This window comes from Jaculus jaculus, chromosome 1 (assembly GCF_020740685.1).
Source record: "Jaculus jaculus isolate mJacJac1 chromosome 1, mJacJac1.mat.Y.cur, whole genome shotgun sequence".
Taxonomy (NCBI): Eukaryota; Metazoa; Chordata; class Mammalia; order Rodentia; family Dipodidae; genus Jaculus; species Jaculus jaculus.
The window spans coordinates 95885051-95897566 of NC_059102.1; the positions used below are offsets into that span (position 1 = coordinate 95885051).

The 12516-nt window shown below is 38.4% G+C and overlaps 1 protein-coding gene across 3 annotated transcripts in view; it reads left to right on the forward strand.

Annotated features, from left to right (window-relative positions):
• Positions 1 to 12516, forward strand: part of Ift74 (intraflagellar transport 74) — a 118822-nt gene that overhangs the window by 102182 nt on the left and 4124 nt on the right. For all 3 annotated transcript variants that reach the window (XM_045131578.1, XM_045131584.1, XM_045131590.1), the window contains exons 17-18: positions 3242 to 3405; positions 5854 to 5979. In XM_045131578.1, coding sequence (XP_044987513.1) covers positions 3242 to 3405; positions 5854 to 5979 — 290 coding nt within the window. The remainder of the gene's footprint in view (positions 1 to 3241; positions 3406 to 5853; positions 5980 to 12516) is intronic.

The following is a 12516-nucleotide window of genomic DNA, read 5'->3' on the forward strand; positions in this document are numbered from 1 at the left end:
GAATATCCTCAGAATAGCTGAAGTGTGAGGGGTAGTTGAGATAATTTTATTGTCTCCTTTTGTGAATTGCCTCCATTTCTACCTTTGAGATCATAATTGGGACTCACCTAATTTTCTTAGTGTATTCCATGTGTTTTACCCTCAAGGCAGTAAGATTATTTCTTAAAGAGATGGTGAAAAAACATTTTTGTCAGGGGAGTGAGATAATTCAATTAAAAATATTTCTTTGGTTGTAAAGAAAACAAGAAGTTGAGAATGGGTAGAGGTGAGGAATGTTGTCAGCAGTAGTTTGTATTTATATTTTGGGAAAGGAAACTCCAGGGAGTAAACAAATGTGCTGATGGCAGAGTCTTTCAGAAACACTTCCCCAGGTCACAGTGGTTTCTTCGGAGATTATGGTAACTGAGCACACCCTGGTTGTAAACTTTGCAACTTCGTGGCATATCAGAAGGAACTAGACTGCTTCCTCTTCCCTTGCAGAAGCTTTCAGCTTTTCATAGGGATCTATTGCTCAAGAAAGATAAACTTGACCTTATACCATCTAGATATTTTCTCCTTTTCTTTGGAAAAATCACTTTGTCTAGTTTTCCCATGTATTTCCCAAGTATATATTCAAATTACCTTTGTAGTTAGCTGTATGTGACTGCTTACTTCAAAAGTTAAGGACATTTCCTACCTATATCATTAATACACTATAATAGACCCTAGTGACTTGTTTAGCAATTTGATTCTTATAATGGTTTCTAATCCTAGTAGATACATGAATCCAAATTAAAACGTACTTTTGGATTTCTAAAACAGTATCTCACAATATAGCCCAGGAGGCTAGCCTTGAACTCAGGGCCTCCTATCTCACCTTCCAGATTCTGGGATAACAAGTGTACCTAGCTTCAAAATCAAACTCTTTGTTGCAACATTTAAATCTTGATATACGTATAGGTCTATGTCCATACTCATACATGTTTGTTCCGATAATGTGTCAATATGATTAAGTTTAAAGCTGTCAGGGGGATTAAATGAAACATTGAAGGAATACTGGTCTAATTATACCAACTCTGAAATATTTGGTTGTATAACAACCTCTTTTTCAAAATTAATGGAGGATCTATTAAATGCTTAATTCTGTCTTAAAAAGGTTTTCAGGGTTGGAGACATGGCTTAGCAGTTAAGGACCCAGGTCATTTCCCCAGTACCCATGTAAGCCAGATGCAGAAGGTGGCACATGCATCTGGTGTCTGTCTGCAGTGGCTGGAGGCCCCAGTGAGGATATAGAAGAGAGGTTGAACACTAAGTGATGTCCTTAGTTCTCAAAACAGCTTATAACAAAATATTAACTGGTTATCCTAGAAACTGTTTTCTACCATTTTAGCAATAGTTGTGTCACCTGATAGAGTGACTTTATTTCTCCTTCAAGATCTCCCTCCCTCCCTCTCTGTACATTCTCTTTCTCTTTTTTTCTTTCCTTTCCCCTTTCCCTGTTCCCCTTTCCCCTCCTTTCCTTTCCTTCTTTTGTTTCATTTTGTTTCATTTCCCCCCCCCCTTCCCTTTCTCCTTTGATTTCTCATGTTATTTAACATATTCTCCAAACAAAATGCTGATGTGTTGCCTGGTTACATTCACATATGAATTATAGTGCTATTGGTTGTGAGTTCATTGTTAGCAACCAACAGTGTCCTTTTTCTTTGTGTGGGAAGGTGTGTTTGTGTGAGTATATGTATGCATATGCATGTGGAGGCCAGAGGAGAACCTCGAGTGTCATTCTTCAGGATCTATCTACCTAAAACAGGGTCTCTCACTGGTTTGAGACTCACCTAATTCAGCTAGACCAGCTGGCCAATTCACCTGTCTCTACTTTCCCAGCTGATATTGCAAGTTCTCACCACCATGCCTGGCTTGAGCTCACAGAACTCATGACATTTTCTAATATCTCCATTGCCTAATTTTTAATTTTTTTTTAATTTTTGAGGCAGGGCCTCACTCTAGCTCAGGCCAACCTGGAATTCACTATGTATTCTTGAGGTGGCCTCGAACGCATGGTGATCCTCCTACCTCTGCCTCCCAAGTGCTAGGATTAAAGGTATGTACCACCGCACCTGGAAATTTTTAAAATTCCCTGATTTATACAAGTACAAAGTAAGATGGAATATTCTAGAATGAGTGCTTCTGATTTTATTAGAAAAGATTTTATTTTTTTAACTATTGCACATTATTCTATATATTAAGGTTATTTATATTAACCTTTTTCTCCATAGGAGACTTAATTCACAAGCACAAAACACCAACTTGAAATTAAATATTGAGTAATTAAATATTGTGTTATTTTCACTTAATTCTTCATCTAAATGTGGTTAATCAGATTAATCTCTAAATTTCAACAAAAATGTCCTTAAATAGAAACATGTAAGATTGTATATTGGTCAGTTCAATAAAGTGCTGTGACCAGAGGTGCTCAGAAACCTAACTCTGTTTCTCCAAGAAACAGTAATTCAGTTATTGTTTCTGGTGATTCTATAGACTATAACCATTGCACTAGTACAAAACAGTGAGAATTGAATGTATATGCAATTATAAACTTTTTCATATATACACACGGATCATATGTGTGTGTGTGTGTATATATGAAAATAAATACAATGTTTTGTAACTCTGCATTGTTTTAACATCATCCTATTAAAAATAATGGGTTTACCTAGGTCTCTTTGTGCATTTCTGTAATCCCAGCACTTCAGACTAAAGCAGAAGAATTACCCCAAGTTCTAGGCCAGCCTGGTCTATATAATGAGTTCCAGGGCAGCCAGAGCTTCCTAGTAGAACTCTGTCTCAGCAGTACAAAACAAATAATAATAAGTAGGGATTTATCTCATAAAAAAATAAGTTACATTGGGCTGGAGAGATGTCTTCGCAGTTTAGGTGCTTGCTTGCAGGTTTGATTCCCCAGTACAGTGGCATGCATCTGGATTTTGCTGCAGCAGCTAGAGGCTCTGGCATACCCATTCTCTCTCTACCTCAGTCTGCTTGAAAATAAATAAATAAACATTTAAAGATAAATTAATGTTTCTCACTACAAACCACTTGGTACAAGTGGATATAAGGGATTTTTTCTCTTAATTCATGTCATTTCTCTGGTCATAGTGAACATATATTTCTTTTACAAATAATCTCATAGAACATTATATTGCATTTCCTTATGTGAAAGGAATAGAATTTTGATAAATTGTGACCTCAAATTCTTGTGTTTCAGAGAGTCAGCGTCTACAGTTGGATCTACAGAAAATGGAGCTTCTGGGAAGTAAGATGACTGAGGAACAACAATCTCTGAAAAACAAAATTAAGCAAATGACTGCTGACCTGGAGACGTACAATGATTTGCCAGCTTTAAAGTCGTCGGGTGAAGAGAAAAAAAAGGTAAATGTTTAAAAGATTCTATACAGTGATTCAAATTATTCTTATTTTTTAATTTTATTTTTATTTACTTTTTTTGAGACAGGGTCTCTTGTAGCACATGCTAGCCTCGAACTTACTAGGTAGTTAAGAATTAACTTAAACATTTGATCTTCCTGCCTCTACCTATAATCCTGCTGGGTTTTCAGGCATGTGGCAATAGGCTAGTTTATATGGTGGTAGGAATAAAACTCATGGCTTCTTGCATGCTGTGCAGGTACTCTACAAACTGAGCTATATCCCTAGTCCCCAAATTATTTTTTCTTAGTTGATTTCTTTTATATGTAGTTTACAGGATTTTATTATTTTTAGTTAATTATTTGACATAAAAACAAACACCTTTTTTTTATAACATGTGTAGTTGGCATGTAAAGTGATTTAATGTTTTAAACGGGTTTGGGAGATGACTCTGAGGGTAAGAGTACCTGCTGCATAAGCATAAAGATATGAGTTCAATCCCCAGTACCACCTAAAATTCAGGTATGGGGCTAGAAAGATGGCTCAATGGGTAAGGCACTTGCCTGCAAAGCCCAATGACCTGGGTTTGATTCTCCTGTGCCCACATAAAGCCAGATGCACAAAGAGGCTCATGCATTTTAAGTTCATTTGCAGTGGCTAGAGGCCCTGACATGCTCATTTCTCTGTCTCTGCTTACAAATAACTAGATTAAAATATTTAAAAATTAAAAACAAAAACCAGGTGGTCACACATGCGTGCAACCCTAGCACTGAGAGGGATGGAGACCAAGAGAATCATTGGGGCTTGCTGGTCAGCTAGTCAGGCAGAAAATGACATGGGTTGCAGATTGAGAGACCCTGTGTCAAGGAAACAAGGCAGAAAAGCAGTGGAGAAAGACACATGACACTTTCCTCTGGCCTCTGTACATGTGCACACACGTGATATACATACCACATGTATGAATACATACCCATTTAATGCAAGAAAGTTTTAAAGGGCAAAAATATAAAACCAGGCATAAGCTACTACTTAGTACAGAGCATTGCAACACGTGAACTTTACTAAATGCAGATTTGATAGTATAGGTTCCTGCTTAAAACTTTTCAGTGTCTCTCCATTGCCATTTGCATTATTTTAAACTAAAATTTGTGGTGTCAGAGCAGATAAATAAATATGAATGGGTTACTAACACAGCTAATATTAACAGTGTTACTGAGAACTGACATTTAGGAACAATCCTTGAACCCCAAACCATGAGTTCGTGTGCATTTTAACCAAAGAATTGGGTAAAACAAGATTGAGAGAAAAAAAAATATATATATATAGATAGATAGATAGATAGATATTTATTTATATTTATTTCTTTATTTATTTGGTTTTTCAAGGTAGGGTTTCACTGTAGCTCAGGGTGGCCTTGAACTCACGGCGATCTTCCTACCTCTGCCTCCTGAGTGCTGGGATTAAAGGCGTCTGCCACCACGCCCGGCTCAAAAAAAATATTTTTATTGCGCTGAAGAGATGGCTTAGTGGTCAAAGCATTTGCCTGTGAAGGCAAAACATCCCTGTCAACTATCTAGGACCCATGTAAGCACAAGGGGGTGCAAGCATCTGGAGTTTGTTTGCAGTGGCTGGAGGCCCTGGCTTGCCCATTCTTTTTCTCTCTTTCTCTCAGTTTCTCTCAAAAAAATAAAATTAGATATCTAAAAAATATATTTATTTATTTATTTGCAAGCAAAGATAGATAGAAGAGAGACAGACAGACAGTATGGGCATACCAGGGCCTGTAGCCACTGCAAACGAACTCTGGATGCAGGCACCACTTCGAGAATCTGGTTTCACATGGGTACTGGAAAATTGAACCCTGATTGTTAGGCTTTGTAGGTAAATGCCTTAACCACTGAGCCATCAGTCCAGCCCCAGGAATGATTTTTAAACCGCCTCCTTTTTATTAAAAAATATCAGGGATAAGAGGGAGAGGGCAGATTTGAGGGGCAAGGAAGGGAGAGTGGTCAGAGAGAAATGTGTGAATTAGCACTACTGAAGGGATTGGCACACCAGTGTCAGCCAACCTGCCTAGGCTTAGAGAAGGGGTCCACATGTACCTGAGTGAGAGAAAGGGAGAAAGAGATTGAGAGAGAGGAGATAGAGATTTGGTTGGATGAGATGAACAGGTGCTGAGTCCTGCAAACTGAGGCTGTCAGAGTGTGCTGCAATAGGCATAGCATAAAGTTGGTCCCTTGTAAGCCTGTTGTCTAACTGCCTGAACCAAAGCTATCTGGCTAAATGTTCTCATTAGCTTGTTATATACTTCAAAATAATATTTTTTGCAAATTTTAGAATAATTATAGTCTTGATTGAATTTTATCCTTGTATAACCATTAAGCCAAATATGATTTATTATGTAAGTGTATTAATACTTCATATAGCCTGTTATTAATGTATGTATCTTTCTAGAAATTACATCAAGAAAGAACAGTGTTATCAACACGTAGAAATGCCTTTAAGAAAACAATGGAGACACTAACTACAGGTTATGAGACACTAAAAACACAATTGCAAGAAAATGAGACACATTCTCAGGTAAAAACTGCTTTAAAACATTACTTGACCCAACACTCAGGAGGCTGAGGTAGTGAGTTTGAGACCAGCCTGGGGCTACAGAGTGAGTTCCATGTCAAGCCAGGCTAGAGTGAGAACCTATCCCCCCCCCCCCCAAACAAAAAAACAAGCAAGCAAAAGAAAAAAGAGAGACTTTGAAATTCATTTCTCCAATTAGGTTACCTGTCCTCTTAAGTATATTTTTACCCTCAAGCATTCCTTTTTTGTTTGTTTTAAAACCTACTTTACCTTCCAGATTTTCTGGCTTTAAAACCAACCAGCTTCTCCTTTCAGAATGAACTAACTGTACTTCGTTGCTTTCAGTAAGCAATATTGAAAAGCCAGTTTTACAGAGGGTATTGTCCTATTGACAGCCATTATGATATGTTGAGTTTGAGAAGCTTGTAAAAGTTTCAGAAGTAAAGCAAAAACTTTGAAAACCCCTAAGAACTACAAATAAAATAAACCTGAATGACTAATATCCCATTAACCAGCAGGATTTGTATCTTTTTATTATGGGTCCATTTACTCTGTGTGTGTATACATTACATATACTTAAATGCACATTATTACATATTTACAGAAAAAGGATCATATTATATATATAAAACAATATAATATAAATATGATCCCATTGTGGGTGGTTATTCTTAACAATATGTCATATGTTCTTTCTCACTTCATTTTTTAAAAATATGATTCTTAATTGCTACATAATATTCAGCATGATAATGCATAATTTACAGAACTAATTTTCTGTTGTTGGACCCTTAAGTAATATCTAGTCTTAAAACTACAGTAGAGCTGGGGAAATAACTAGGGTTAAAGGTACTTGCTTGCAAAGCCTTTGAGTCAGGGTTCGATACCCCAGTATTAAAGCCAGATGCTCAAAGTGGCACATGCATCTGGAGTTCATTTGCTGCAGCAAGAGGCCCTGGTATGCCCATACTCTCTCTCTTAAACAAACAAAGAAACATTTTTTAAAAAAGAGAAATACCTATTTCTTTTTTAAAAGAAATATTTACTTATTTTGAGAGAGAGGGAGAGGGAGAAGCAGATAGAGAGGGAATGGGCCTGTCAGAACCTCAACTGCAAATGAATTCCAGATGCTTGTGCTGCCTTGTGCATTTGGCTTTCGTGGGTGTTGGAAAATCAAACCTGGGTCCTTAGGTTTTGCAGGCAAGTGCATTAAGGTCTAAGCTATTTCTCCAGCCCCATATTTCTTTTTGAGCTAGGGAATTAGGGGAAGCCGTTGGAAAGATTTACACAGATCTTCAGTGCTTGGGAACTAGAGTGTGAGGAGGGCTGTCCCTTAGCTGATGTGGGTGTCTGGGTTGTATGGGACAGTTGTTGGCATGAGGCTGCTTCTGCAAAGATTTAAAAAGGGGCGGGGGAGGAGCTGGGGAGATGGCTCAGTGCTTAAAGTCACTTGTTTGCAACACCAACTGGCTCAGGTTCAGTTACCCAGTATTCTTTTATAGTATGTCCCTATGATTTTTTGAATTTCTCTGGAATCTGTTGTGATGTTACCTTTTTCATCTCTGATTTTATTAATTTGTGTCTGTTCTCTCTTTCTTTTGGTCAGATTTGCTAAGGGTTTATCAATCTTGTTTATCCTTTCAAAGAACCAACTCTTTGTTTCATTAATTCTTTGGACTTTTTTTTGTTTCTATTTCATTAATTTCTGCCCTAATCTTTATTATTTCTTCCCATGTACTGATTTTTGGCTTGCCTTGTTCTTTTTCCAAGGCTTTAAGGTGAAACATTAGGTCGTTTACTTGCGACCTTTCTAATTTCTTAATATAGGCACTTAAGGCTATAAATTTACCTCTTAGAACTGCCTTCATTATGTCCCAGAGATTTTGATATGTTATGTTCTCATTATCGTTTGACTATAAATTTTTTGATTTCCTTTTTGATTTCTTCATTGACCCACTCATCATTTAGTAGTGTATTGTTTAGTTTCCATGATTTTGTGTATGCTCTATAGCCTTTCTTGCTACTGATTTGTAGTTTAATTCCATTGTGGTCAGATAGAATGCAAGGAATTATTTCAATTTTCCTGAATTTGTTAAGATTTGCTTTGTGTCCTAATATATGGTCTATTTTAGAGAATGTTCCATGTGCTGCTGAAAAGAATGTATATTCTGCAGCCTTTGGATGAAATGTCCTGTATATATCTGTTAGGTCCATTCCTTCTATGACTTCATTTAGTTCAGATGCCCCTCTGTTTATTTTTTCCTGTGATGACCTGTCAATTGATGAGAGTGGGGTGTTAAAGTCACCCACCACCACTGTGTTTGGTGTTATCTGTGACCTTAGTTCTAATAGTGTTTGTTTGATGAATTTGGGAGCCCCCATGTTAGGTGCATATATGTTTAGGATTGTAATGTCCTCTTGTTGGAGTGTGCCCTTAATCAGTATAAAGTGACCTTCCTTATCTTTCTTGACTAACGTTGGACTAAAGTCTACCTTGTCAGATATTAGGATAGCAACCCCTGCTTGTTTTCTAGGCCCATTTGCTTGAAACACCATCTTCCAACCTTTCACTCTAAGATAATGTCTATCCTTTGTAGAAAGGTGAGTTTCTTGGAGACAACAAATTGTAGGATCCTGTTTTTTAACCCAGTCTGCAAACCTATGTCTTTTTTTTGGGGCATTGAGGCCGTTGATATTAAGAGATATTATTGAAAGGTATGTATTTATGTTTGCCTTTTTTTTTTTTTTTTTGTGGTTCTGGTTCTACCTGTGCTCTCTTGTGTTAACTGGTATTTGAGTATTGCTTGTTTTTTCTATGTTCCTTATATGTGTGCTTTTCCTTTTGTTCAGCATGGAGGATTCTATCATGTATTTTCTGTAGAGCTGGTTTTGTCTTCAAATACTCCTTTAACCTGCTTTTGTCATGGAATGTCCTTATTTCTCCATCTATTTGAATGGATAGTTTTGCAGGATAAAGTAACCTTGGTTGACAGTTGTTATCTTTCAGAACCTGGAATATATCACTCCAAGCCCTTCTGGCTTTTAAAGTTTGTGTTGAATAATCTGCTGTAATCCTGATGGGCTTGCTTTTGTCGATAACTTGATTTTTCTCTCTAACTGCTTTCAATACTTTTTCTTTGGTTTGTGTGTTTGGAAGTTTGATTATAATATGGTGAGGAGAGGTTCTTTCCAGGTTTTGTCTGGCTGGGGTTCTAAAGGCTTCCTGTATCTGCATTGGCACCTCTTCCCCAATTTGAAGGAAATTTTCTTCTGTGATTTTGTTGAAGACGCCTACTATGCTTTGGAGTTGAATTCTTCTCCTTCTACTATGCCCTGAATTCTTGTATTTGATCTTTTCATAGTGTCCCAAATATCTTGAAATTCCCACTCATACTTTTCTATACGTTTGTCTTTCTCTTTGTTGGACTGTATTAGATTTGCCACCTGGTCTTCTAGCATATTCTGTCTTCTATTTCATCCATTCTACTGATGAGATTTTCTACAGAGTTTTTTATTTCATTAACTGTGTTCTTCATTGCTAGTAATTCTGACTGGTTTTTCTTCGTTATTTCTATTTCCTTATTTATGTTTTGTATTGCCTTCTTTATTTCATGAAATTGGTGTCTTGCGTCTTCTTTGATTCCTTTGATTTCCTCTTTGACTCCTTTGATTTGTTCTCTGACTTCTTTGAACGTATTTACTATCATTCTTTTGAAATCTTTCTCAGGCATTTCCTCTAACTTGTTCTCACTGGAGGTCATTTCTGATGCAATAATACTTTTAGGTGGATTTATATCGTCTTGCTTTTTAGTGTTTCTTGTGTTATAATGTGTATATTTTTGCATCTTGGATTAAGTTAATGCTTGGATTTTCTAGCTAGCTGGGTATTCTTAGCTGCATCAATTGATTTGATGTTATATATTTTCAGGGTAGGAGCTTAAGGTGTTAGGTGTGGCTCTTAAGACTCTCAAAGTATCTGCAAAGGTGCTCCTAGGGGTTGAGTTTCCCTGCTATGGGAGTATTCAAGTAGGCTGAGTGGAATGAAATACCAGTAGATTCTAAAAGTTAACTAAACACTGTACACATTCAATCAAAAACATCCCCAAGTATGTATGCAAGAGTAGTTATTATAACAACCAGATCCTCTATTAACAAAGAGGTTAAGATTTCTGGTCTGTTGAGGGATCCAAGTCAGCTTGTGACCAAGTGAGACCCTTCTGTGGTGCAATCAATCCCAGTTACCTTTTTGGATGATTTTGGTCTCAGTCAAGTTGCTGCCTGGGTCGTCAGGCTGCTGTTCTGATTTCTGGAGCTGTGCAGTGGCTTTTCCTGCGGGGCAAACCGAGCCTGGCAACTGTGGCCCTGCAGATCAGCACACCCACTGCTGGAACTGCTGCTGCTAAAGCTGCCTCTGCTGGGTCTGACGCTGCTGTAGCCACCAGTGCTGCTGAATCTGCTGCTGCTGTGTCCACTGCCGCTGCTGCCACTGAAGCTGCTGCTGAGGGATCTGCCGCTGCTGTTGCTACTGAGTCTGCTGCTACTGGGTCTGCCGCTGCTGCCGCTACTGGATCTCCTGCTGCTGGGGCTGCTGTTTCCGGTGCCGGAGCCACTGATGTTGCTGCCGAACTCTGCTCCTGCTTGGGTCCCGCTGTTGGCTCAAGTTGGCTTGGCTGGGTCCTGGGACTGCTGCTCTGATCGCTGAAGCTGGCCACAGGCGGTGGGGGAGGGGAGGGAGCCGCAGTTGCTCTGGTTCTCTTGCTGTTCCACACGTTCTTCTATCTCGTGGTCTGCTCTTCCGTTGCTCACTGCCACTGTCCCTTCCCGTTTCCTGAGTTGCGGAGAGCGCAGTGTGAGGGAAAGCTCCCGCACCTGGCTTTTCCTGCGGCTTGAGCCGAGTCTGGCGGCTTTCTGGTGCACTGCCGCCGTCGCCGCCACAGTTGGCGGAGTTGCCAGGGCCACTTTTGCAGGCCTGTGCGGGCTCTGGCTGCTCTGGATCTCTTCTACTTCTCTGCTGCTGCTTCAATTTCCTATACACCTCACTTTTTAGTAAAAGTGTGTATTTTGCTGAGTTTTTTTGGTCTTTTTCCCCCCTAGGCTGCTTTGGTGTGGTACCTATGCCGCCATCTTAACCGGAAGTCCTACCCAGTATTCATGTAAAGCCAGATGCACAAAGTGGTGCGTGTGTCTGTAGTTTTGTTTATCTGTAGCAGCAAGAGGCCCCAAATCACCCATATGCACTTGCTCTCTCTCTCTATTTAATAAAGAATATTTAAAAAAAAACAAACACAAAAGACTTCTAGTAATACTGTGAAGAGCACTCCTGTTCTTGAACTTGTTGGTTAAATCTCCATTTACTAACATAGCTATGTGTGCTGACACATAACTTGCCAGTGCACTTTTCTTACCATTCATTCTACTGTTAGCTATCTGAACAGTGTGAGATCTTTCAACTTAGGACCTTTTAATGGGCACTGATGGTTTCATCTTGTTTTTTTTTTTTTTTTTTTTTAATCTCCCACACTATGTATTCATTTGTACATGGTAGGTGTTCCATACGTACTTTCGAATGATTGAATGAAACATTATGTATCACTCACAAATTCATTAATTATGGTCAGAAAGAGATTGGTCCTTATCATATCTAATTAGTCTATATTAGCAATTTCTCATATAACTTAAAATAATACATAAAAGCTCCCTGTTTTATATAGTAATATGATAATGCTATCCAAAAAACTATATAATAATGGTATGTGATTTTCTGTTATGCAGTCAGCCTAACTAGTAACACGTGATATTTAATCGTTGCAGACATTTTGCATTTATTTTATTCATATTAATTATATTATTTTTTATGAAGTGATTAATTCTGTGACCACAGTCAGCATTTTCATAAAATTTTTCAGCTTCACAGAGAACTTAACATTAATCAGACTGCCAACAGGCTTGCCATGGCTCAGGGAACATGGTGGAAGAGAGGTGGAAAGATTGCAAGAGCCACAGAAGTGGATAGGACTATCCTGAGCTCCCTGTTACCACACAGGGTCTGAATGAGGCCTTCACAACCCCACAATGAATACCACAACCCCCCCCCCCAGGGTAATGGGAGCAGGGGCAAGTATATAAAAGAGTATATATACCCTGTTACATATAAAATAAAATTTAATGTCATTTTCATAATAGCTATTTCATTGTGTAACTATATCATTTAAAAAAGTATATACCATGCTGGGGATGTAGCCAGTTGATATGAATGCTTGCCCAGTATACCCTGGGTTTGATCCTCACCACCACATAAACCAGGCATGGTTATGCATGCCTATAACACTTGTACTTGCGAGGTGGAGGCAAGAAGATCAGAAGTTCAAGGTCATTCTTGGCTACAGAACAAGTTTGAGGGCAGCCTGGGCTACTTTAGACCCTTTTAAGAAAGACTTTTAAGAAAAAGAAGTACTTTATATAAATATATATATATTTTTGAAATCAACAAAATCTCATGAGAGGTTGCCACAAGTATTAACAGATTAGAAACCAATAATC